The sequence below is a fragment of the Sus scrofa genome, chromosome 8, assembly GCF_000003025.6.
Source record: "Sus scrofa isolate TJ Tabasco breed Duroc chromosome 8, Sscrofa11.1, whole genome shotgun sequence".
Lineage (NCBI taxonomy): Eukaryota > Metazoa > Chordata > Mammalia > Artiodactyla > Suidae > Sus > Sus scrofa.
This window is the reverse complement of record NC_010450.4, coordinates 133,802,494-133,830,231: the sequence shown is the minus strand read 5'-3', so window position 1 is coordinate 133,830,231 and position 27,738 is coordinate 133,802,494. Positions and strand designations below refer to the sequence as shown.

General features: G+C 41.0%; 1 protein-coding gene across 1 annotated transcript in view; it reads right to left on the bottom strand.

Annotated features, from left to right (window-relative positions):
* The window catches only part of WDFY3 (WD repeat and FYVE domain containing 3), a 274,276-nt gene that overhangs the window by 109,629 nt on the left and 136,909 nt on the right, over positions 1–27,738 (bottom strand). Inside the window, 12 exon segments of the mRNA XM_021101795.1 lie at positions 1,286–1,504; positions 1,668–1,768; positions 3,950–4,181; positions 5,941–6,053; positions 8,370–8,584; positions 10,162–10,339; positions 15,562–15,645; positions 17,130–17,587; positions 20,834–20,874; positions 20,877–21,026; positions 23,931–24,032; positions 24,914–25,381. Coding sequence (XP_020957454.1) covers positions 1,286–1,504; positions 1,668–1,768; positions 3,950–4,181; positions 5,941–6,053; positions 8,370–8,584; positions 10,162–10,339; positions 15,562–15,645; positions 17,130–17,587; positions 20,834–20,874; positions 20,877–21,026; positions 23,931–24,032; positions 24,914–25,381 — 2,361 coding nt within the window.

Sequence of the window (27,738 nt, the reverse complement as noted above, 5' to 3'; positions counted from 1 at the left end):
TACAGCCACTGGCCTACACCACAGCCACAGCAACTTGGGATCCAAGCTGCATCTGCGACCTACACCATAGCTCCGGGCAATGCCAGAGTCTTCAGCCTCTGAGGGAGGCCAGGGATCGAACCCGCAACCTCACGGTTCCCAGTCGGATTCATTTCCACTGCGCCATGATGGGAACTCCCTAACTAGGATTTTTTTTTTTTTTTTTTGTCTTTTGTCTTTTTTGTTGTTGTTGTTGTTGCTATTTCCTGGGCCGCTCCCGCGGCATATGGGGGTTCCCAGGCTAGGGGTCCAATCGGAGCTGTAGCCACCGGCCTACACCACAGCCACAGCAACTTGGGATCCGAGCTGCGTCTGCGACCTACACCACAGCTCACGGCAACGCTGGATCCTTAACCCACTGAGCAAGGGCAGGGACCGAACCCGCAACCTCATGGTTCCTAGTCGGATTCGTTAACCACTGCGCCACGACGGGAACTCCCTAACTAGGATTTTAAAGCACAATACTGATACCTAACTCTGTGCTGATCATGATAAAGATTCCTACCTAAGACAAGAAGCCTTACCATCTAAACGAGGAGCTGACACTCAGAGTCGATGAATACATGAATACCAACGACGAGTGGAGCAACATGGGCCACTATTGTACATCATCAGGTAGAAGACAAAATTAGATGATAAAAGAGGTATATTTATATACAAATACTTATATTCAGAGCAAAGAAAACTCGGTAAACTGAGACTGATGTCTTGTTATTTACATCCTTGAGGAAGAGCCTCACAAATGCCTTGAGTTTGAAGTTCTGCTGTAAAGCAATGTAACATTACGGCCTATCAGAGGGAATCAGGCAACTAGGATGTGTAAGTCTTGAAGGTAAGCGATGAATAAAGCAATTAAAATGTTATTGTGTCTAGCACAGAGGGGCACATATGGCAGGCAGGAGCTCAATGAATATTCCTTCGTTAAGCAGAATTCACAGCCAATGAAAATCCTTACTAAAATACATTAAACAAGCAACCTGCTTTCCTAGCAAAAGCTGTAATTTCTTGGCAAGGAGAGAGAAACCCTTCTTTGAGGAATTCTCGCCACTGTTTTCTAAGTCTCTTTTGAAAGTGCCTTAAAATGTCACTGGTAAACAGTATTAAAGATTTCATATAACCTGTTCTATTCTATTAACAGTTTCAATTAGAAAAGAGTTATCAGTTGGGCCTTAAAACTGACCATTAAAATGAAGTTTATTCCTTTAATATTAAATCACAAGGAGCAAAGGGAAAGCCAGGCACTGACCGTAGTTTTGCAGTAGTTCCTCCTTGGTGGAAACAATCAGAGACCGGTCTTTTGCTGACAGAACGACGGCAAGGCACACGTAGTGCTGCTCTGAAGAACTTGCTCGACGCACAATAGTAAGGAGCCTGACAGGGTGATTATTCGGAGGAGAACTAAAGTGTTCAATGCAGAACCAGCTCGAGTAGCTTAAGCCCGACGGAGGGGGGAAGAATCGTTCACCTAAAGTTAAAAGGGAAAAATAATAATGAGTTTTTATTGACTCGTTTTTATATTTTTAAAAGATCCCCCCCCCAAAACCAAATCTCTAAAGAAAATACAATTTACTGAAACGGGGGGTGGGGTGGGGGAGGGAAATCTCATGAGCAGAGAAAGCAGTATTTACCGGAACCAATGCCGCTGACCACGGCTCCATCAGTAAGACCTGTGGTGACAGCGTTGTTTGTGGGGGCATTGTGAGGGGCCAGACTGGGCAGGAACAGGCATCTGTTAAAGGGAGGACAACGCACACATTAGAGGTGAACGCCTCTCTGCTCTTACTACTGTGCACTTACCATGGAGAAAGAAACGACCGTTATTTAAGGGTCGCTAGAAATATGAGATCATCAGATAAACCTGAATGCCTAACAGACGCCTTCTCTTCTTTTAATTGTGTGAGAAGATCAAAAGATAAATTTTTAAAAATTGAGAGAGAATCATAGTATAATTTGCATTCAGTAAAATGCACCAATGTTTAACCCTGTCCAGGACATTGGAGCAATCTCATCGCCACAGAAAATTCCCTGTGCCCCTTTCTAGTGAGTTGTGCTCCTCGGCTACCACTCTTCCCATCGGTTTTGCCTAATCCCAAACATGTGGGGGTTTTTTCTCTTTTTAGGGCCACACCCGCGGCACATGCAGGTTCCCAGGTTAGGGGTCTAATCAGAGCTGTAGCCACCAGCCTACACCACAGCCACAGCAACCCCAGATCCGAGCCGTGTCTGTGACCTACACCACAGCTCACAGCAATGCTGGATCCTGAGCGAGGCCAGGGATCGAACCTGCAACCTCACGGTTCCTAAGTCATGCTCGTTAACCACTTCGCGACAACAGGAACTCCCCCAGATATGTTTTAATTCATTGTTTGATAATAACCCACAACAATGTTGTTGAAATACAATTTATAGTTTTAGATCAATGTATACGAATCCCACAAACTAGTACAGACATAGATTTGTATTAGCATTTGTGTCCATTCTGAGGCTGATGGATTTTATACTCTTCCAGATTCTCCAAAGATTCTTTCCTGTTACTTCTGCGACTGTAGCTTTTTCTGCCATTTGAAAGTATTTACTCATGTAAAGTGATAATACTTACAATGTATAAGAATACTTATAATGTGGAGTTCCCACTGTGGCACACCAGAAATGAATCTAACTAGTACCCATGAGGATGCGGGTTGGATCCCTGGCCTCCTCAGTAGTCAGGGATCTGGTGTTGCCATAAGCTATGGTATAGGTTGCAGATGTGGCTCGGACCCTGAATTGCTGCAGCTGTGGTATATAGGTCAGCAGCTGCAGCTCCGATTTGACCCCTAGCCTAGGAACTTTCATGTGCCATGAGTGCAGCCCTAAAAAGAAAGAAAGAAAGAAAAAAAAATACTTATAATGTGTGAGATCCTAAGCTAGGAAATTCCCACTGTGGCTCAGTGGGTTAAAAACCCAACTAGTGTCCATAAGGATGCAGGTTTGAGCCCTGGCCTCACTCAGTGTATTAAGGATCTGGCGTTGCCACGAGCTGTGGTGTAAGTTACAGACGTGGCTCGGATCTGGTGTTGCTGTGGCTGTGGAGTAGGCCAGCAGCTATAGCTCCAATTTGACCCCTAGCCTGGGAGCCTTCATATGCCACAAGCATAGCCCTAAAAAGACAGAGGAAAAAAAAACAGTTACTAAGCTAGGTAATTTGAGGGGGAAAAAAATGATGATAAAAACCCAAAGGGGGGAAAAAAAAACCCAAAGAGCTTTTAACCTAATTTTAATTTGCATATTATCTGTAACTTTATTTTACAAAATCAGCGGTTGGCAAATACTTTCTAGAGAAGACCAGAGTATAAATATTCCATGCTTTGCAGACCAGATGGTCTTTATTATGAGTTCTCAACTTGGCCACTCTAGCATGAAAGCAGTCAGAGACAACACATACATACATGAATATGGTTGTGTTACAATGAAACTTTGTGTTTCAATGTTGTCTTGTATTACAATGAAACTTCATTTACGAAAAAAAATTACAAAACCTCAGATTTGGACTTAAGATTGCTGACTCCTAAACCATGTCAATTTATTTAGCATAATACATAATTTAAAATAATTAAATCTAAAAATCTTAAGATAACAAGGAACTCAATCAATTGAAAATACACAGCATGTACTATATTTTATTTATTTATTTTAGTAGTTTTTTGGCCATGATATACAGTGGCTTGCTGTGGGATCTCAGTTTCCAGACCAAGGATAAGTCTGGGTTATGGTGGCGAAAGTGCCAAATCCTAACCACTAGGCCACCAGGGAACTCCTGCATATACTATATTTTAATCACATAGATTCAAAACCAAAGATCTATTTCTTAAAGCCAAGACTGAAGCATAAAATAATATAACAAGGTTTGGCTACCTTGCAAATTCCTTACCCAAACCCTTCAAGGGACGTGTCAAATTCAACAAAGGCTGGCGTAACTGATGACCCGTGAAGTCTGATGTCATGCGGGGTTGTCATGGAGACCAGACACTTCACCCTGGTTAGGGGTACCGTACTTCCTTCTGCTGATTTCACTAGGCTCTTGCTTATCCGGTAATGGTTATCTTCATGTAAGCTGAAGACATTATCAGAACCCAGACCTTCCATGGATGTGATCATACTACCTGCAGGTCAGAGGAAATCTCTTGGGAAAAACGCCATACAGATTTCTAAAGCAATGACTTTAACAAGGCTGTTTTATTTTTAAAGACTCCTCTTCAGTTTCAATATATTCAGTAATTTTATTTTTAAACCCCAACACTATTATCCAGTTTTTACATAATTTACATTCATTTTAAAACTTAGGTAGTGTTTTTTTTTTTTTTCACTTATTACTAAAGTAATAAATGCACTGCAGAAGTGTTGGAAACTTCAAAGTACAAGCAAGGATCAAACAGAAAAAGAATAAAAATCATCGATAACCACTATCCGGAGTTCCCGTCATGGCTCAGCAGAAATGAATCTGACTAGCATCCGTGAGGACGCAGGTTCAATCCTTGGCCTCGCTCAGTAGGTTAAGGATCCAATGTTGCCGTGAGCTGTGACGTAGATTGCAGATGCGGCTCGGATCTGGTGTTGCTGTGGCTGTGGTGTAGGCTCACATCTGTAGCTCCAGTTCCAGCCCTAGTCTGGAACCTCCATATGCCTCGGGTATGGCCCAAAAAAGACAAACAAAATCCCCCAAAAACCCCACTATCCAAGCCACTCTTACAGTATAATCTAATTATAAACTACAATTAATGATATTTATAAAAACCAAATTATATTTTTATTTTACAAAGTTATTTATTATTTCTCCTTGAGAAGAAAATAAAATACTTGAGAAGTATTAAAATGGAAAAAAACAGGTCATCTTTCGTACCAGAAAAACCCCCCAAAAACAGAGATAAATAGTTGAAACTTGCTTCTCCACCACCTATTCTCGCTGTCATTTCACTGTCACCTCTTCTCTGCACTAACTCTTGCCAGTGAACTGGGGATGCCAAGGTCCACACAGACAACCCACCCCACTCTTCAGGCGCCTCCGTGACCACTTTTCCTCCAACGAGCATCGTCTCTACTTCATTCCAGAGCCACAGGTTGGGCTTTGCTTGTCTTGTCTTTCTTTGCTTGTCTCCCTGCTGCAATTAAATTTTTTTTTTTTTTGCCAAGTTCATAGCACGTGGACGTTTACGGGCCAGGGATGGAATCCTTGCCACAGCAGTGACAATGCTGGATCCTTAACCCAATGGGCCACCAGGGAACTCCACACTGCTCCAGTTTTGACTGCCATTATCCAACCTCACTCCTCCAGTTCTCCCATTCTGTTCTCTCGCCTCGTCCTCGTTTTTGGCCTAGCCACTCTTCTCCAGCCCAGGGAGCCATCCCTCTCTCCCAGGCTGCCCCCAGCTGCCTCACTTCCTCCTCTCTCCACCCTAGACTCCTTGGCATATCTCTTTAACTACTTGTATTCGTATTTAAATGTCCTGCCCTCCATGTCCTCCCTACAGCAGCTGCCCTGCTACTTGCCAGCCTGCTAATAATCCAGTCACCTGCTCTTCAGGCCAAACAGCAAACACTACCTAAAAAAGCAAGGAAATTATGGATCCTCTGAGAAAGGTTTTTCCCGCTTCCAAGCCAAGGACTCTGCTGCATATTTCTTGTCTCCCCAGGATCTTGCTTCTATCAAAGATTCTTTCCCCATCCCCATCTGCCCGCTTCTTAAGTCAATCAACGAGATCTTACGTTTCTCCCTTTAAAAAAACAATAAGTGAAGAAAACAACACACGCTTCTCTTTCATTTCTTTCACAGTTGAACAGCTAAATAATATTCACCCTGCCCCCCCCACAGGATTTTCATTTATAAGGTAAACCAAAAAAGGGAACTTTTACAGGTCAACTTACTTCGCATCTCTGGCTCATAACTCAGTGAACTTGGTTTGTGGACCCTATATTGTTTTAGTAGTTTTTTGTCCCAGGCACCACAATTTAATGGACTTGCCAAACGTAAAAACTCCCTAAAGCAGAGACAAAGCAAAGTTTTTCCTTGAATGAGAACATTAATATAATTCATAAACTAAACACATGAAAATGTGATTTGATGAATTGTAACAGATGAATTAAAATATTAAAGAGCAATCCAGTTATGATAATATACAATGTTAACTTCATATTTTAATCACCAAGCACTGGCAAGAACACTGAATATTGTGAAAAGTTAGACAATGAAATCTGAGGAGCATATTCTCCTGGAATATGATGGGCAGAAATACTACAAATTGTCAAGAGGTTACACAGAGAGGAGACCTTTATAGCCAGTCATTTATGGCATCACGTAAAAGGAAACAAATAAAGAATACTCTGAACTTTCGATTCCCTACAGTGGGAAAAAAAACATTATAAAATTCGGGTATCTTTTGCCAGTTTTTCACATTAGGTATGATATACGATTAGCTTACCACCTATGGCTTATCGAAGCTTAACCTATGGCTTAACCAAGCTTAATCTTTGGCTTAGGTGCTTGTACAATCGCGGGACTTTTTCTCCTCCTTCATTGCGAAAACTGAGCATGTCCAAGTGGCTGGTTTCTAGGGCTTACTGTTTATCTAAGTCGGCAGTCTAAGTTAATTAATAAAATTCACGTGTTAGGTCTGAGACAGTATCGCACTCTCCCTCCCTCCCTCTGCTTTTCAAATAGCAGATTACTTAAAAGGACTGGGGAAAATCTCCATGCTGTTTTCAAGACTTGAGGTCTCTGAATACACCTGTGATGTGATGGTCAATGAGCAGCGACCGCCTCATTCATCTTGGTATTACCAAGGGCGAGCACACCGCACAGAGGTTTTTCTTAATCGACCTTTACGTTGGAATCAATTAAGAAACAGAAATTACAGGAGTTCCTGTCATGGCTCAGCAGAAACAAATCTGACTAGTATCTGTGAGGATGCAGGTTCGATTCCTAGTCTCGCTCAGTGAGTTAAGGATCCAGTGTTGCCGTGAGCTGTGGTGTAGGTCATAGACGCGGCTTGGATCCTGTGTTGCTGTGGCTGTCGTATAGACCACAAGCTACAGGTCCGATTGGACCCCTAGCCCGTGAACCTCCAAATGTTGCAGATGAGAAGAGATATATGTATCTGTTTACACACACACACACATATATATATAATTACAAATGGAGTCCTTCCATGTTTAAGAAAGCTCCAAAAGTTTTATGAATAAGGAGTACTTTAACAGCAGAAAAAAATTATAAAGAGAGCAGCTGAAATTCTGAAAGTGACAAGACATGAGAGTGTATTTTTTTTTTTTAGAAGAGAGACCAGATGATTTAGACACTAAATTTATCTGGCTAGGTAATTTCAAGGAAAATATCTTTTTTAAGGTTCTTTTGTCCCTAAAACCCAAAGCACTGTTTCTCTTGGATTGGAAAAAAAAAAAGGTTATTCAAATATACCTATTTCTTGAATGGCTAAGGTATATCCATGGCATGGAATACAATTCAGCAAGAGAAACACATTCTTGATGTGTAACAATTAAGATGCATCTCAAAGGTACTATGTTAAGTGAAAGGAAAATAAAAAAAAAAAAAACTAATCACTAAAGGTCAAACACTGTATGATTTAATTTATATAACATTTTCCAAGTGACAAAATTCAGAGATGAAGAACAGATAGGTGGTTTCTAGGGGTTAAGGATGGTGGGGGTTAGGGAAGTGGAGGTGACAATCAAGGGTGGCACTGGGGAGATCTTTGTGCCATCTCATCGGTGTGATGCTTACATCAACCTGACACAGGGATACACAACAGGGAGCTACAGCACCATGGATACACTGGACCCACGTCAGTCTCCTGGTTTTGATGCTGTACTGCCGTGACGGTGACGCAAGATGTAACCTTCGGAGGGAACTGTGGGAGGAGGACACAGAACCCCTCGATCCATCTTTACACCGTCCTCTGAATCGCTAATTATTTTAAAATTGGAAAGCTAAAAAAGCGTTTCTTGAAAACAGTTCTTGCCCAGAAAATGTCCTTAAACGTAAAGGAGACGCACGGCACGTCGGCGACACACGCGACTGTTTGGAAAGGAACGTGAGGGCCCGCCGGGCGCAAGGAGGAGAGGTGACCCAGAGGGGAAAGAGCCTCCGTTCACCAGCAACCAGCCTTCTCGGTCTCCAAGCGCTGCGCCCTGAGCGCTGCGCCCGTTTTGGGGGCGCTCTGGCTTTACCCACAGAGAGCCGAATGCGTCTTATTAAGGCAAGAACTCTTGACTGGACAGATTCTAGAAACGGCCCCTCCTAGGCGCGGCTTCTGCGCCTGCGACGGCGGAAACGCACTGACCTCAGCACCATGGGCTCCAGGGCCTGGGAGGCCAGTCGCTCGAACATCCGCTGGAGGGGCGGGTGCAGCGCGTGGTCCTCGTCAGCCAGGGCGGCGCTGCACCGCTGCAGCAGTCGTGCATGGAGGCCAGCTTCACACATGACTTGCTGGTTTCTTTCTGTGTGCACCAGTGATTGTAAAATATTGGCCACGGCAAGTTGAAGGTCCAAAGCATGCTGAAGTTAAAGAAACCCACGCCACCAGGGCACTCTTAGTAAGACAGGTGAGAGTTCCCTCCCTTCAAAGGTGAAGCACACCTTTTCACATGAGGTCTCTACACGCCCCCAATTACATTCAGAGGAATCAAGGAGCTGGCTTAGAGGGACAGGGCTACGCCAGGACAGGGCTGGGGGAATATTTCTTGTCTTCATTTCACTCAGCTGGACTCCATCCTCTCCCAGGTCTTTTGTACACATGACTACATATAACTAACCGGATTTTTATAGAAAGAGTAGGTATGAAGTCTTTGTCATGGTAGGCAAATCATCAGTTTAAAGGAAATCCTATGGGTAACATTTGTGACATTTCAGGCTTTAGAGGCCATATAACATTTTAACAAAGTCACCCAAACTCCAGTTCACTCAAACTCTTGGTTGCTACAAGTGAAAATAAGTAGCCTCAGCAATGAGATCCTGCTGTGTAGCACGGAGAACCATGTCCAGTCACTTACGACCGAGCATGATAATGGGAGAAAAAAGAATGTATATATGTATGTGTAACTGGGTCCCCATGCTGCACAGTAGAAAAAAACTGTATTGGGGAAATAACAATAAAAAAGAAATTACCAACCTAAAAATAAATAAATTTTTGCCAAGAGAAGAAAAAGAAAAAGAAAACAAATAGCCTCACAGTAGTATCTTCATTTTTCTTTCTGTATTATTTGTTAACAATTTCCTGGAGTTCCTGTGGCTCAGTGGTTAATGAACCCGACCAGCATCCATGAGGACGCGGGTTCAATCCCTGGTCTTGCTCAGCGGGTTAAGGATCCAGCGTTGCCATGAGCTGTGGTGTAGGTTGCAGGCAAGGCTTGGATCCCACGTTGCTGTGGCTGTGGTGTAGGCTGGCGGCTACAGCTCCGATTCGACCCCTAGCCTGGGAACCTCCATATGATGCGGGAGCAGCCCTAAAAAGACAAAAGACAAAAAAAACAAAACAAAACAAAACAAAAAAACCAATTTCCCACTGCTAAGTGGAATTTAGAAGGAGAAACAGAATGATTTTGGCACCAGAAGTAACTGTCTTGGTTGCATTTTAACAAATGAGTTGCATTCTAAAACATGTTTCTATTGTTCATTAAGCAAGTAAAGGCTCAGGGGCAGGAGGCGGGAGTGGGGTGGTTGGGAGCCTGGGGTTAAACAGATGCAGGCTATTGCCTTTGGACTGGATTAGCAATGAGATCCTGCTGTGTAGCACTGGGAACGATGTCTAGTCACTTATGATGGAGCCTGATCATGTGAGAAAATAGAATGTGTACATGTATGTGTAACTGGGTCACCATGCTGTACAGTAGGAAAAGAAACTATAGTGACGAAATAACAATTAAAATAAATAAATAAATAAATTATAATCATGTTTCCAAAAAAAAAAAGAAAGTAAAGGCTCAAACAGAAAGAAATCCTATTTTTTCCTTCACTTACTTCAGTATGGGACATAGAAAGTTCCTTATGGCTCTCTCGGCCCCACTCCCTTGCTCACTGCAACCCACACCTTTCACTCACTAAAGACGGGAAGGAACTAATATACCCAAGCTTACTTCTGGCTGTGTCACTGACCCAACAGAGGCCAGGAGGTCCAGCATAGCAAGCATGGCTCCTGGATGGATGATGACGGCATCAGAACTCTGGAGAGATGAAGCTGCCACATGCAGTTTCAGGTCAGCAACATTTTTAGGAGGGTAAATGGGGGGAGTCGAAACCGAATGATATGCATGTCTATAAAAAAGAAAGAAAGGTAATTTGGTATTTAAATTCAATCACATTCTTTTTTCATTTTCTTCCATCTTCTGTTACCCTTCTCCACTGATAAACAAAAAGCCTTATAATACGGGGTTGGGTTATGACACATGTTAAAGTAGGAAAATTAAAAAAAAAAAAATTCAAATTCCTAATGAGTCACATATAGACAATTTAACTGGCATTTCTTCTAGGCTGTTATGTGTGCTTTTTTTTTTTTTTTTTTTAACCATTTACTATCTGGATTGTTTCATTAAAGAATAATAGCACATGATGACTAGTTAACACTGCTCTCTGTACATTCGAAAGCTTTTAAAGAGTAGATCCCAAACGTTCTCACCACAAGGAATAAAAACATTTCTTCCTTTTTTCCCCTTGAATCTCTATAAGATGATGGATGTTTCCTAAACTTACTGGATAGTCACTTTGCAATAACATGTACATTAAGTCGTCATAACTTTCACTTTAAACTTATACAGTGAAGTATGTCAATTGCATCTCTGTAAAACTGAAAGGAAAAAGAATGGCAACCGAACCAGATGATATAAAGAAAAGGTGAAATTATAATGATGGAAAGATTATGAAGGTTCTGATAATTTCTGATGAAAGTAAAAGTTACATTAAATCCCTCCCCTGAGCAGTTCACTGGTGGCACAGCGGGCTAAGGATCACACTGTCACTGCAGGGGCTTGGGTCACGGCTGTGACACGGGTTTGACCCCTGACCCGGGAACGTCCATATGCAGTGGGTGTGGCCAAAAAGAAAAAACAAAATCCCTCACTGCGATTGTGCCCTTCTGAAATTACCTATGTGTTTTTTAGCTTTTCCTTAAACCACGGGTGACATAATCAAGAACTGACAAGGTCAGAGTGGACTCCTCTGTAACCGGTTCAACTGAATCAGAGTTGGCTTGGAATCCCAGCCAATCAACAATAAATGTTATGAAGCATCAAGGAAGTTCTCCTTTAGTTTATCTGGAACTACATTCACCCTCTTTTGCATTAGCCTCCCTACAACTGAGACTGTTCATCGCAATTTTTTTTTTAAATTTCAAGGGGGGATATTTTATATAATGAGGTCTCATGAGTTAGGAAGCCTAGGTATGTGTGCTAAACACGTCACATTTCTTCTCATCAATGAGCTCCACTTTCTACTTCATATCCTTCTACATTTCATGACGTTTGCACATTCTGTATCTCGGCACAAGGAAACAGATGCTTGTGGCTTCAACCTATGGGAGCTCTTTGTTCCAATGAATCGGTTTCAGCAAGATTTGTCTAATGCTGAGCTCTGTCACAGAACAGTTCAGTTCCAGCTCTCTGGCACAAGAGCAGCTTGGGAAACAGATGCTTTAAGTCACTGATTTAGTAGCAAAGAATTGGCACTGCCATACACACATATATATTTTTTTCAAGTACCATTCTCTTTTTAACCGAGATTCTAGGAAAGTAGTCAGCTTCACTTACAAAAACACCCACATGTGCTCTCCTAGTTTATTTAAAGCCAGCATATCTCCCACCTACTCATTTTTTTCACTCGCTGTTTTTCTTTTCTGTTTTTGTTCACAAAAATTTAAGTTCTAAACTTGCTAAGATATATTTCTAAATGCTTATTGCCAATAGGTATCCTCCTTTCTTACTCTTTAAAATATTTTGACCTATTTAGGAAAAAAAAAAGATTCATAATTCCTCTATAGAATTAACAGGAACTCCAAACCATTAAAAAATTTCATAAAAATTATTTTCATTACTCACAAAAAGTAACTCAAAATGGAGAAAAAAAACTGATTCTAATTCTAGTTACAGGCCTTCTCAAATTACTTCTGACTTGCCAGATTTAATATAAATTTGAAATTAAATTATTGATATATATGTCCAGGAAGAAGTCCTTTGTGTCTTTGGAAACTGAAGTCTCTACCAGTATGTAAATATTATAGTAGTAAAGTTTTAAATCTCACATAAAAATATTCTAACATAGGAATTACATTTATTCTTCTCAAATTAGGAAAATACTGCCAACACTGTAGAAATCTAAAACATGGTATTTATTAAATAAAATTTGGTCTATTTTAACAGATATTATAACCACACTAATTCTTATGAAGCCACTGAGGTAGTACCACGGGTAGTGCCGCTTTTCAAATTTAGAGACTGTGGTAAGGTTTTAAATGAACAATTACCAAGCAACACCTACCCATTTGCAAAGATAGAATACAATGATATTGCAAAATTTATTTTTAAGTTGAAGATACTTTTAAAGCTTACAGAAATATGTCCATCTAAATTCTCACATATACTTAAGACCTAGCTACCTCTATATACTTAAATTGTGAATTGCATTGGCTCAATTATCATCAAGTGTACAGGCACTAAGTAACAGAGACCACGTCTGAGTGATAACTAGAACTCACCACCTTTTTTGCTATTATAGAAACATTCTGAGGGGTTTGGTTACTATTTTGTATTTTGTTTTCACTTCTAGCTCTGACTGAATATTGTTCAGCTCTGTTTCTGTGCCATTCTTCCTTCTGAATAAGGAAAAAAGTGTAAGTTTTAGTTTTCTGAAGTAAAGTTTCCCTAGGGAGTTCTCTTGTGGTTTAGCTGGTTAAGAATCTGGCATTGTCAGTGCAGTGGGCTTGTGCTGCTACTGTGGCATGGGTTCAGTCCCTGGTCTGGGAACTGCCACATGCTGCGGGTGCGGCCAAAAATTTTTTTGAAAAAAATTAATAAGTAAATAAGGTTTCTGAGTTTTTTCCCCTCCAATTCTTCAACTACAGAAAAACCTCCAAGATTTTAAGGCCAAACAAGTACCACAAGTTCAAAATTTCTTTAATATCTTAATCTCCACAGCGATAAAACTAACAGAGTGGTGGTTTCTCCTTTTGCCAAAAAAGCCACGTTATGCCACAGCGAAAAGATGCTCATAAGCCGACATAACTTGAGATGTTCTTGAGACAGTCTCTGTTCGGAAGATAGTCTAGCTTCAAGTTACTATACTGTGCAATAAACACAGTTTTCTTCATTAGCTTATGACTCTTATCACTGAGCAAAATATATATAACCTGACCAGAATGGTGACTTGAAAATGTCAACGCTGACATAACTGTATGAATAGCTTCAGCAGATCCCTTGGGGCAACGTCAACTTGTAAACCTAGTAAGAACTCCCACGGATAAGATACACTCAACCAAACTGTTGATTCAGTGAGCTTCCCCTTATGTCAGACATGTAGCATCCTTACATGGAGCTATGCTGCAAAGGATGACAAAATATTTTTTATCTAAGGCTTAAATAATTCTATGCCATGGAATAAAATGCTGTTTTCCCCCTGTCGAATTACTATTTAAATAAATAGTAGGTTCTGATAGATTTTAAAATATATCTTCCTTTAATCTGTGCATTTCTATTGAAAGTATTGTGTAGTTTTTGGTTAATACTTAATGAGTTAAATGTATTTAAACATAGCAATTTTAAAGCCTTTAACATGTATGATAGAATCATAAGTGTGATTTTTTAGAAATACTTAAAACTATTTAGTCAACTGAAATTTTTCCTCATATCCAGTAGTTCTCTGGGATAGTGAGGACACATGAATCTTCCAACACAAAGTATACCTTATTCATTTTAGCAACAGAAACGTACACAAGGTCAACTAAAATTGATTTTACAATTTCTTTTCTTTTTTGGCCACCTGTGGCATACAGAATTCCTGGGCCAGGAATGGACCCAAGCCACAGTTGTGACCTATGCCGGATCTTAACTCACTGTGCCAGGCCACCAATCCCACTGTACCACAGCAGGAACTCTGATTTTTTAATTTCTTGAATCAGGAGCTGCTTGTAAAAAAACAAAAAAGAAATGGTAGTTTTTAACTACAAATACATTGAAAAACACTAAATTTGCTTAAGACTATTCTGAACGATGTGATCATTTACTAGAAGAAAATGAGTTGTAAGTCCCAGTGTAAATTTAAGAGAAAAAGGAAAATATGACCCTATACCTAATGAATATTACTACTGAAATGTACTGAAACACTGAATTTGTAACAAATACTCTAATACTAAATTAACTCCAACTATATTCAAGTTTCAAAATCTGAACACCAGAAATAAAGTTAGGGAGTTCCCGTGGTGGAGCAGTGGACACAATCTGACTAGGAACCATGAGGCTTTGGGTTCCATCCCTGACCTCATTCAGTGGGTTAAGGATCCGGCGTGGCCCTGAGCTGTGGTGTAGGTCACAGACATGGCTCGGATCCTGCGTTGCTGTGGCTGCGGCTGTGGCTGGCGCTACAGGTCTGATTCGACCCCTGGCCTGGAACCTCCATATGCCACAGGTATGGCCCTAAAAAGCAAAAAAAAAAGAAAAAAGAAAAAGAGAGTTAAACAAGAACATAGCAGAACCTCAGTATTCCTTTTAAAAAGCCACGATGGAATAATATGAATACATGACTTAAGGACTTGTACTTGATTTAGAGGAAAACGGGAAGGAAGAGTATTTGTGCCAAGTGCACAGACTGTGATCACTCTGAGTACAGGTTGCAAGTGGAATCTCAAATGGGTCTTAATTATACTCTTGTCAATCAACGGCTGGTTCTTTATATTCATTCATAAGCGTTACACATGAAGTAGTCTAGATCCAATTTCAAAGGGGTTTACACACAACTGATGAAAGCAAAGAGCTAGGGTAGGTTGTTTTTTTTTTTTTTTTTTTTTCCTTCACTTTTTCAAAGGTTAGCATGCAAAGTCTATAACAGAATCACATTTCAACTGGTTGAACCTGACTGAAAAAAACAGACCTTTCCTTAGCCAATGCTGGGGTGCTTATTTTGGAGTAATACTAAAAACCAAGGAATGACCCCAAGCACAGCTAAAAGAAAAAGAAAAAACTGGAAAGTACTCTACTTAAAAAGGCATTATGTCCTCATTTCTGCATTGTTTTCATAAACTATGTGCCTGCTCGAAAATGCTGGAGAAAAAAATTCTACCAGTGCTTCGTATCTTCATAGCACCAACACAGTTGACTTTCAGAAATACACTCAGTAGACACTGACCATTTAAAAAACAAAACCAAATCAAACAGAAAGCAAAACAAAAACAAAAGCCTCACGTTACAAAGCACAAAAGCCACGTTAACATATAACTGAGCCCAGAAGAAACGACCCACGCAAATACAGATTGACTTCTGAGATGGGACCAGTACCTTTTCCTGGACAAAGCTGGTGTACCCCAAGGAGAGGGGAGAGAAGATTCACTTGTCAGGCAAGGAGGGATCTGTTCTGCACGACTACAGACAACAAAACAGACAGGGCGGTGTGAGGAGGTTAGAAGAGAACACAGGTGGGCAGCTGGTTAGTTTCACAAGCGCTACCGGTACAAGTTCCAAAGGGAGCAGGGCCCCCCAAACTCAGCAGCAACAAGGAGCGAGGCCGCAGCACACGCGCCCGGGGAGGCAGACGGCGTGTTTACGGCAGAGCCTCATTCGTTATCGCTAACGGTTACCACATTTGTTCAACAGAGTGCTGGAGGCCTCGTTTTTTGACAAAGCAAACTAAAAATAAGGTGTACTAACTAGGTTCAGTTAGAAAACAGGCGGACAAGATTGAATCTACATACGCGGGTTTTAATTTTAAAAAACATCTTACTCCCAGAACACTACACCAACCCTTCTGTCCTCTAAGTTAACACACGTGCATTTTGATTTTCAAGACGGAAAATGTCTGAAAACTTAGTTTGATGGTCCCTGTATTTTCTTATCTAAATACTAAGGCCTAAGAAATAGTAAGAAACAAGGCCCACCCATCTCCGTAGGTATTTCAAAGCGGATTATTCTACAGTTAAGGATATAAAAGCTATTGCTCTACCCGACAGAGCTACTTGCTGTCCTTACAGGGACATTATAGAAACAATTCCTTGCTTTTATGAAGTCAAACTACGGAAGCTGGAAAAGTGATGATGCTTTTGGGGCAAATGAGCAGCATGATCACCCGTAACATTACTTTCAGGGTGAAAACTTAACCGAAAAAACATGCGTCTGCAAAGAAGTAATCTGGGTAAAGCAACGGAGCTGTGGAGCAGAGTTCAAGGTCTTGGAACTCTGGATCGCCCCTCGTCATGTATTTATCGTGATATACTGGAACTGCTTTTTAAAAAGCGTCTGTATTTAAGGTAAAAGATGGCCATGGTCAAAGCAGCCCAGGGCTGAGCGGAACACGCAGCGCCCGGCGCCGTGACGTGGCACATGCACAGGTCTCTGGAGGAAGGAAGGGTTCTAAGGAAGGAGTGAGCAAACTAATCTGCTGGGCTCCTGAACCATCAGTGACTCCCGGGGAGCTCCCCCATTTTTTGAAGCCTGTACAATGTGGAGGTGACCGTACAATGTGAGTGTTGAGACGGCATCATCCGTCTGAAAATACACATAATCCTAACCACGTTTTCCTGAGGACAACTAGTATCAGGCACCCAGATTCTCCAGGAAAAAGGAGGGAAAAAAGAGCACGAGGAAGTAAACAGGAAAGTAAACTGCATAGAACTTCTTCCCTCGGGGCATCAAAAGCTCAACTCTAACCCTGGTTTTAGAAATAACATGCAGACGTCCATGCTGCAAAACTTCGCATCAAAGGAAGAGGAACATTCACCAATAAAGTGAGAGATGAGTGAAGAAGAGACTCCTTCAGTCCCATTTTCCTTTGGTTATAACTAGAACTCGAGCCGTCATGCGGAGGCATACCCAGCATGCTCTCTAACTCAGAGCACAGAACAGAGCCGTACCTGTCAAAAGAATCGGTGGCCACTTTGTAGAGATAAATAAAGAGTTTGCTGCAGTGCCGCAAAGTGGGCGACACGGCGTCCACCAGGACCGCGTCTTCCTCCAGAAGTCTTTGAAACGGCTGCGTATTTGAGGGGAAGACATTCACGGGGCTTATTTTTCTCAGGTCTGAGAAGCAGCCAAGAAATCGAACGGCATCTGCCAGCTTCTCATACTGAATCTCCGTCTTGAAGAAATGGGAGTTGGCGGGCTCATAGCGCATGGCTGCCGTCAGTGTGCAGAACACCGTGTGCAGCAGTTCAAACACTTGGTGCTGGTTCACTTTCTCCCAGCCGTTCTTGGGCGGCGAGCTCAAGGACCGCTCCATGGCAACGAGCAAGGACGTGATGTACACAAACCCTCCGACCTTCCTAAAGACTGTTCTTGAACGATGGCTTTCTCGAAGGACAGACAAGAGGGCCTAAGGGGAAAAGACACGAACAAAACCAAACTTCAGATTCAAACTAAAAAACAACTGCGAATGAATGTCACCGGGGACTACCATTCCGTGAAGATCCGACGCAAGCACGTCGGTGTTTCCTCAACAAGCAGTCCTAGGAAGCAGGTCGAATGTTTTGCTGGCTAAAACACGGCGTATTGAAAGCAGAAGATACTTTCCGGAAACATCATCACACATTTCTTTTGATAGAATAATGGTTATATCCAAATCCTGGCTGAAAAGCTTCTCCTATCTATTTGATGGATAATGACGTAAATGAAGTCACCGATTTTCTACAAAGTAATTTTATTAAATAAGTAAAGTACATATTCTAGTGTAAGTTGCACAATCATGAAAACTTACAGGTGTGCATGTGTACGAAATGATTTACTCTCGAAAGGATTAGAGAGGTGATCCGGGCAGCCAAGTCCTGAAGTATTTCGAGTCACATAAAGTGGCTACAGCCTGATGCGTGGAAAGAGAAGTCCCTTTAGGGGACTCAAGACATGCTCTCTCTTGCAAAGTGAACGGAAGGCTGAAAGCTCTTTCCCAGAACGGCTCTAAGCACTAAGAAATAAAATCTGAAGGCCAAACAGGTAAAACAATGTTTTATGGCTATCAGTTATTTGTTGAAGGGCCATCGTTTTAACGTAGCTATTAAAAATAACACATTATAAATTTACCTAACATTTTCTGGGGCACTTACTACGTACCAGGTACTTCTTTCAGTGCTTTAATATATTATTACCTTATTTAATCCTCTCAATAATCCTATGCCTTGGGCACTTCTATTATTTGCACTATATAGATGAAAAATTGAGGCTCCGTATGACTAAATAATTTGCCAAGACTGTGCAGCTTATAACGATGGCAAACCTAGGATTTAAACCCAGGAGGTCTGATTCCCCTACTCATGTACTTAATCATGAAACTACTCTGCCCCAAACAGCAATCCGAAACCTGTTTGCAAATACACAGGCTCCTCTCCCGTTTCAGCAGCTGAAATACCGTGAGAACCTAACATTCCGTAAGACACAATGTGCAGCCTTCCCAGTCACTACATTTGAAAAGGGCATTTTATTAAAATATCACACACATTTCTAATGGTATTTGAGAAGGGAAAGGCTAAATATTAACGTGTATATTTAATTACCTTTTTGAAATACACTACTTTAGAAATTATGAAGATCACTGTACATACCTATGGTTTAATTTAGTATTTTAAAAGTCAGGAAACATGCAATCTATAAATAAAATTTAGAAATACAGGGTATTCCTTCAATTATTCTGCACCCAATACATTTCCATTTTGTTTCTATGTCTTCTCAAATTTAATGAAGAGTGCTTACACTTGTAATATAATTACATTAACACAAGACTTCTAACGTTGGATTTTTAAGCATCTTATAACCTAGCCTGTAGGTTAAATGCAAGGGCTAGAGTCAGAACATGTGGGTGGTAACTCTGACTCCAACATTAAACGAGGGTCAGATTCTTAACCTTTCCGCGCCAGAGTTTCACCTCTTATGTAAAAAAGCCGAAGAAAACAATAGTAAGTGACTTCACAGGGAATACATGTCAAGCTCTTAGCAAGGGCCTAGCCTAGAAGCCCTTCACCATCATCGCCTTGACAAACACACCGGAGAAAAAGAGGACAGGTATTATTTTAAATCTGTGGAAGGGCAAGGAAGAGCTAAGTGTGCACAAGAACACACTGCTGGTTAGAACGAGGAAAGGGTTAGAAGAACAGTGCTTCTTGGTCCGAAAGTACTCTAGAGTGTGCGCTGCTGGATGAGCCCACTTCCTACTGCCTCGACACTGGTGCTCTAGGAGTTCCCTTGTGGAGCAGTGAGTTAAGGGCCCAGCATTGTCACTGCTGTGACTTGGGTCGCTGCTGTGGCACAGGTTCAATCCCTGGCCCAGGAACTGCCACATGCTGCGGGCAAGGCCAAAAAACAAACAAATGAAAAAAACCAGCACTTGGTTGGCACTTTGGCATTATCTCAGCATAATCTTAAAACTAAATAAACTATTTTAAAAACAAAGGCAGTACGTACTCAAAACTTCATTACTTAGTTATTTTCTGTATTTTACGATTATTTGTGCTCTTGAGATACTGGACCCTGGGATGCTACTGTACCTCTCTTCCCAATCCGCATTCAGTGACACATCAGCTGCCTGAAGCAGGTCACCGTGGGAGCACGGACCCCATGGAAATCAGGAAATGCAACCATCAGACTCCCCTCTTGCCTTTCCAGTCTGAGAGTTGGTTCCTGCCATTTACCAGAACAACGCTGCCTTAAAATCACCAGGTGCCCAACTGCCTCTTGTTGGCTACATCTACCAAAGATTTTACAAGTCCAATTACAAAAATACCAAGAAAGAAGTATGATGTACGTTTATCTTATTTATTTATTTATTTGCCTTTTTTTTAGGGCCGCACCTGCGGCATGTGGAGGTTCCCAGGCTAGGGGTCGTATCAGACCTGTAGCTGCCAGGCTACACCAGAGCCACAGCAGTGCTGGATGCCAGCCACATCTGCGACCCACACCACAGCTCACGGCAATGCTGGATCCTTAACCCACTGAGCGAGGTCAGGATTGAACCTGTGTCCTCATGGATACTAGTCAGATTCGTTTCCGCCGAGCCACAATGGGAACTCCAGATACATGTTTTAAAAGTTGGCCACCTTAACAGCTTTTGAAGGCACTTGTTTTTTCCCTGACAATTCCTGCAAATATACAAGTGTCCCCCAATACTGATATGCATGTAGATTTCCTTCTCGTCTAAGAGACAAACTGTGGTCGGAGTAATCTTGCTTTTAAATTAAAATGCATATTCAGAATGTCACTATACTCAAAACAGGAGAAATATACAGTAGCCTAAGGAAAAAAAAATGCAAACTTCTCATTGATGAGAAATGAACCTGAATAAAGCAAAAGTAAACAAAAGAAATATGCAATTCAGAAGGCAGCTCTACTTCCTGTCATGTCTGTGGCAAGACTGGGGTGAGGGTCCTGGGAGGGGGAGTCAGAGGGAAAAGAGACGGCAGGCATCAGGTGGGCCCCTGGAGGCCAGGTTAAAGACACTGGCTTTCCTTCAGCTGTTTTTATTTTGACATAAATTTTGGACTTGAAGAAAATCTGCAAGAATAGTTCATAATAGTTTTAAGTCATTCAAAAATAGCCACAGGTTTTAACAGTAAGAATAACAACGTATCAAACTTACTCTTAGAATGTCAGTCTTCAGCTGTAACTCTGTGGGGGGGCTGAATGCATCAGCCCCAGGAGAGTGCCCATGTCATCGTCCCCGTTGGGAGAGAGCACCAGCTGCTGGATAATCATCAGGGCGTGCTGCCGACACTGCGGGTACCTCACTATATTATGGGCACACCTTGCACCTCCAAATTCTCGAAAGATTCCTTGAAGGGGGGAGAAAAAATACCATGGGCTCACTTAAAACAGTCTAAGCTAGATGAATTAAAATCTGTAGAAAGAGTAATTCAAAAGAATGCACATAAAACCTACCCGACTCTTTCACCTTTTAAGTCACCATAGGAAATCACCCTTTAAATTTACAATCACAAGACAAGACAACAGAAGACTGCAGCGGCAAATGCATACACAATTTTCTCTAGAATTCCTTAATGTGATAGTGTCCTGGTATCTTCAACACGTCCAACGTCTCCAAATCCAGAGCACGCAGAAACTTCAGAGGTAGACCTCAAAGACACCAACTTTATTTATTTATTTGTCTTCTGAGGGCCACACCTGCAGCTGCAGGCCTATGCCGCAGCCACGGCAACGGTTAATCCTTAACCCGCTGAGCAAGGCCAGGGATCTACCCTGTATCCTCACGGACACTACGTTAAGTTCTTAACCTGCTGAGCCAGAGTGGGAACTCCAAGGCCAACATTTTTATGTAGCTTTACTGAACAATACCCGAAATCAGTTTAATAAAAGGGTTTTAGAACAATATCCCAAATCAATGAGATTTAAACTGAACAAAGCTTCCAAAATAACAGCAAGCAAAGAATGGAATAAGGTATTCTATAATGAGAAAAATTACAAGGAACCAAATGTTTAGTTGACAGAGTACACGAACAAAAAAAGACAAACTGTGATAGAAAAGCAGGAGTCACTGCACTGTCTCACGGGCTTTATGCAGACTGACTGATTTCATCCTCACCCCCGACTGTACAGCACACGAGACAAGCAGAGGTCGAGGAACGCGGCCAATGTCAGTGGGACAGCCTTCAAGCAGGATTTATGCCTCTACAGCCCTGTGCTTTAGCCTGTGCTCCTGACCATGAAAGATACTCTTCTTATACTAAGTACCATCTTCGAGTATAAAAACATGGACCAAGTGATCTAAATCACCCCCCAGCATTCCCTCCAAAGTAATCCTTCCACCCTTTTCGCTTTTCGAGTACCTTGTATATGGCACTACTGTAATCATTTAAAGCAATGAGTCTCAGGGTTATCTGTTTATATGCTTAGTTCCCATTAAAATTGGATTTCCTTCTGGTTTGTGTTTCAATAAATGCTTCCTGAATGAATAAATGTCAGTGTATTCTGTGGCAGTGGCCACTGTCCTCTCGATTCAGTGGCTTTCCATTTGCTAACTTTTTGAGAATTACATAATCTTGAAGTAAGCATAAGCCACGTGTTGAGACCTAGCACGTGGAAGGCCAGGCGGACACACTCCCTGGTTGCCAGGCAGTGCCCATTAGATAATCATAATGGCTAATACTTGTTGAATCCTTGATCTGAACAAAACACTATTTGAAGTGCCTGAGATCACACAGCTAGAAACATCTTTCCTACCAAGGAAAAGAGATCACTGATAAGCACGTTGTGAAAACGGCTGGCATTCTGGGAGACGGATTAAGCGACTTTTGTTCTTAAATAGAGTTTAAGTCCTCCGTTCCCCTTTGTTAACAGAACTGTTCATCCTCTTCCTGTGTAATCCTGGTCATGGCATCAAAAGCTGATTTTTCGAATAAATTTTTATAAGTGTATCTTTATTATGTTTCTGACTATCTCAGCCAACTAAAACTAGTTAGTGGAAATAAGGAGATTATGATACCATAGACAAACTGTTAGTATTGTACCCCTTAAACCTCATTATACTTACTGTTTGAATTATCCACTAAATTTATTCAACTCTACATTGGCATTTGCCAAAACTGTATTTAAATAATTACTTACACAACTATGTGTTTACATCTTTCTTCACCAGGTTGTAATTCCTTTGGGGCAAGAATTATCTTATTTTTGCATCCTGAACACCTACCAAGGTGTCTGGGACACACAAGATATTTTAAGTATGTTGCATACTGAGTTTCTCGGCATTCAGGCAAATATGCAGGCATTTGTGCATTTCATTTATTCATTCACGGCTTCCTATAACACTTAAAACATAATTCAAGTTCCTCAGCATGGCCTAAAAAGCTCCATGTGATCTGGGACCAGCCCACTCATCCGAACTGGTCTCATCGCTTCTTCCCGTTGGTAGTACTGAACTGCTGCTTGACACGTTTTTGACATTGGCTAAAATTTTAAGCAATCTCTTCTAAAAGCAAGAGTGATATTTCATAAATATAGTTGAACCATTTATTAATGACCAGTAGGGAAAGACTGAAGGAAAGTTGAGATCAAAGATAAAGAAAGATGGACTAAATCCATTTTAACCTGGGAGAGGCAAGTTTTATTAGACAAGCATTTTTTAGCATTTCCCTAAGGTTGTAACATTATGATACTCTAACCTGAATTGCTAAATCATCAAAAAAAATCACCATGTAAAGCAGATGTTTCAGAAAACGTTTAGGTAAGCAAACTTATTTGACAAAGAGTCTGTACTAAATAAGCAAAAAAAAAAAAAACCCCAAAACCAGAAAAAGAGAGTTCCCTGGTGGCTCAGCAGGTTAAGGATCCAACGTTGTCACCGTTGTGGCTTGAGGAACTGCTGTGGTATGGGTTGGATCCCTGGCCTGGGAACTTCCACATGCTGCAGGTACAACCAAAAAAAAAAAAAAGAAAGAAAAAAGAAAGAATACTTCAAACACAAAGCATACTATAAAAAGTAATTAAACGAAGTAATAATACTGTTATACATTGTGTCATTCATGAACTTAGAAAAGTGAAAAATATTCCATTCCTAGAGATACGACAGTACCATCACTGAATCAATAGTTTTGTTTTTTTTTTTTTTCTCTAAGTAACAGGAACATTTCAGCAACAAGAATCATTAGAGAAGACATAAGCAGAGGTAATGCTAGAAAATGCTTTCTTCTAAAGCATCTGTTGGAAGCTTTGCTAATTACCTGCATTTGTGTTTGACCCTTGAAGAAGCACTGTCAAGGTCTCCATGACCAACAAAGCCAGGTGTTTTTGATCTTCAAATGAACTATTATTTCTTGCATCCCCTAGGAAAAAAGAGTCAAAGGTCCAAATCATAAAAGCGATGTGTTTACTTTTGCTAGATTCAGTTTTGTTTTAAAAATTTAAAAAACCACTCTTAACACTCTTACCACTAACACAACTGATACAACACAACCTTTCCAAATGATACCCGTCTACCAGCCACCAAACATAAAGTCAAAATCATTTACACATTTTATTTTGGTGTGGCCGCAAAGCTATAATTATCGAGCAAAATATTAAAGAGGAAAATGCCCATCAAAGCAAAAGGTATTCTTCTCACAGGGGCTTTCCTAATCAAGGAGGTCAACGGAAGAATGCTAGACTTTAATGCACCAGAGAGAAGGAAAAGTTTACGAATAACGCTGTCTGTTCAACTTGTATTAATCTTTCAATACATTTAATCCTAAGGGCCAGATACTACTACGCTTTTTATCAGATTTACCAGAAAAACATCAAATTTACGGTAGCTAATGATAAAACATGTGTATACATAGTATCACTAAGAAGATATGCGTATTTGCTCTCTATAAGAAAAACAATCTGAGGCACCTAACATCCCAACTGTTTCTAGAAGCTTTTACTGTCTCTTAGGAAAAGAAAACAGGAGAGACTGTTGTGCAGATCGAAAACGCCTTCCTCAGCTTTTACCTTCCACTCTCTTCCACCGTGACCTATTTCTGCCCCAACCCTCGTCCTCTGCCTCCTCCCAATTCCCTAAGCAGAGGTGGAATGAACGAGTGAACTCTGGGAAATATTCCCAAGGCTGTCCCAATAAGGCACCTTAGGAATTCCACTCAATAAGCAAATGAAAGGAAAAACATGAAAAAACACCCTGCCCAAAGCCCTCTGTCAAATAAAGATAAAATTAGGGAAAATGCTTTACCTTGTTCATTTAATGCCTGAGTTGGATCCTTCAAAAGGGCAGCATATTTGTGCAAAAGGTTTACCATGACTTCCAGAAGGCCCACCTCCCTGAACACATCTTTAAATATATAGTCATGTCGTGTAAACTTAAGAAGGGTCTTCATTGCGATAATGCTACAGTGGTAAGAAGAGCTAGATTTTAAGAGGATGCTAACACTAATAAGTTCTTTACAAGGGATATAATTTAAGCTAAAAACGACAAATTCCAGCATCTCGAAGTATTTGTTTTGAACTTCTGGGAGTTTAGAAATCTTTTCAGCAAACTGTGACAGTGTGTGCTGTGACTCTAGGATGAAATAATTGGCATTGTCAGCCATGTAAATGTTTGTGATGGCATCAAGAATGATTTGGGCAAGGAAGTTCGTTTTTGCTTTTAAAAATGCATTTTGAAGAACTGCAAAGGCCTGGATGTTTCTTACACTGTGACCTAAAACAGAAAACAAGAACACAAAAGTAGGTACGATGTGATATTTTCACTATGGCAAATTAGTCTTGAAACATATCATGAACTGCATCATTTATCAATTATTCATGAAGAATATATCCTGTTTTCACAAAAGGTCTTATTTTTCTTCATCAGGTCCAGTCACTGAATTAAAAAGAAATACAAATACTGATTAAGCTTTTAATGCAACATTATGAATATTCTGTTTCCAGAACAGTATATATAGTAAATATTAGACTGTTTTAGAAAGAATAAGCAACCTATATAGGTCTTGGCTTCAAAGTTTAGAAATGTGCAGAAGTGTCACTTTTTATTATCTGCAAGATTGACTTTGACTGTAACAATTACCTCTCAATCTGAAAAGACTTTCAGGCTGAAGAGGTAACAGGCATGAGAACAGCAAAATGGAAGCAGGAAACAGGAGGAGAAAAACATTTCTCCAAGTTCTAGTTTTCCATTTTTAATTACAATACCAAAACATTCATGAAATTTGGAAATTTGTTTTCAAGGTAGAAGTGATTATCAATTGTCATCATAAAGGAGTTAAACAGAGCTGAATTTATGGAGTTCCCATCGTGGCGCAGTGGTTAACGAATCCGACTAGGAACCGTGAGGTTGCGGGTTCGGTCCGTGCCCTTGCTCAGTGGGTTAACGATCCGGCGTTGCCGTGAGCTGTGGTGTAGGTTGCAGATGCGGCTCGGATCCCGCGTTGCTGTGGCTCTGGCATAGGCTGGTGGCTGCAGCTCCAATCAGACCCCTAGCCTGGGAACCTCCATATACTGCGGGAGCAGCTCAAGAAATGGCAAAAAAAAAAAAAAAAAAGCTGACTTTAGGGTAATATGGGAAAATCTGGATTTTTCCAAGTTTCTTTTTTTTTCCCCTTTCTTTTAAGGACTGCACCTGAGACATAAGGAAGTTCCCAGGTTAAGAGTCGAATTCGGAGCTGCTGCTCTCGGCCTACATCACAGCCACAGGAATGCTGGATCCAAGCTGAGTGAAACCTACACCACAGCTCATGGCAAGGCCGGATTCTTAACCCACTGAGCAAGGCCAGGGACTGAACCTGCGTCCTCATGGATACTAGTCAGGTGGGTCACTGCTGAACCACAAGGGAACTCCCCCAAGTTTGAGTCTCGTTATCTGGTTTTAAGTGATGTCAGTGACAAAAGATGAGGCATATCAATAACCAAGCCCAAGAACAAACTACCCATCACAAAGAGCCGAACTGAACGAAATGTGTACAAAGACACACAAGTTAAAGTCAAATGCAAAACGTGGTAATCTTTGCACACAAGGACACCACTAGAGGAGTTTCCATTGTGGCTCAGAGGGTTAAGAATCAGATGAGCAACCGTTAGGAGGAGAGTTTGATCCTGGCCTTGCTCAGTGAAAGGATCTGGCACTGCCCCCAAAGCTGTGGCCTGGACCAACGATTGCTGTGGCTGTGGTGCAGGCCGGCAGCTGTAGCTCTGATTAGACCCCTAGCCTGGGGACCTCCATATGCCGCAGGTGCAGCCCTAAAAAGCAAAAAAAAAAAAAAAAAAAAAGATAACACTAGAAATTTGGTAGTCAACGGAACATTTAGCTCTTTATAATCTGTTTTTACTTACACTAATTAATCTGCTTTGATTCATCCTTAATCCCCCTTACTATTCAATTCATCCAGGGGCCACTGTGAGTATTTAAAATAGGCTGATCATAGTAAATGACTAAGAAACACGAAACACGAACTGGCCTCCGAGACTAGCTTCAGAGCAGAAGCTAGTGAATAACCATTTTACTTTAGTGAATAACCAATCAGTCTTACACTACATGTAAAATTAAATCATTCCTATGACTAATCCAGAAAAAGATTTTGGATTATTTCCAAATTTAGTACATCTTATATACAATAAAACTAAACAGAATCTAATAATTTGGCTTCTATCAGGCAAAAGTATCTAAAGGATATTATTTTATTTTATTTTATTTTTGCCTTTTAGGGCTGCACCTGTGGCATATAAGTTCTTGGGCTGGGGACGAATCAGAGCAACAGTGCCAGCCTGTGCCATAGCCACAGCAATGCCAGATCCGAGGCAGTCTGTGACCTACACCACAGTTCATGGTGATTTAAACCACTGAGTGAGGCCAGGGATCGAACCCACTTCCTCATGGGTACTAGTCGGGTTAGTAACCTGCTGAGCCACAACGGGAACTCCAGGAATGGCTGAATTTTAATATCAAAATTAGTGACATACATATTTGAAGTGTACTTTAAACACTGATGTTGTCAGGAGCAGTTAGAACTATCATAGCCCTTAAATTATTACAATATTCAACTGGCAAGGAGAATAATAATT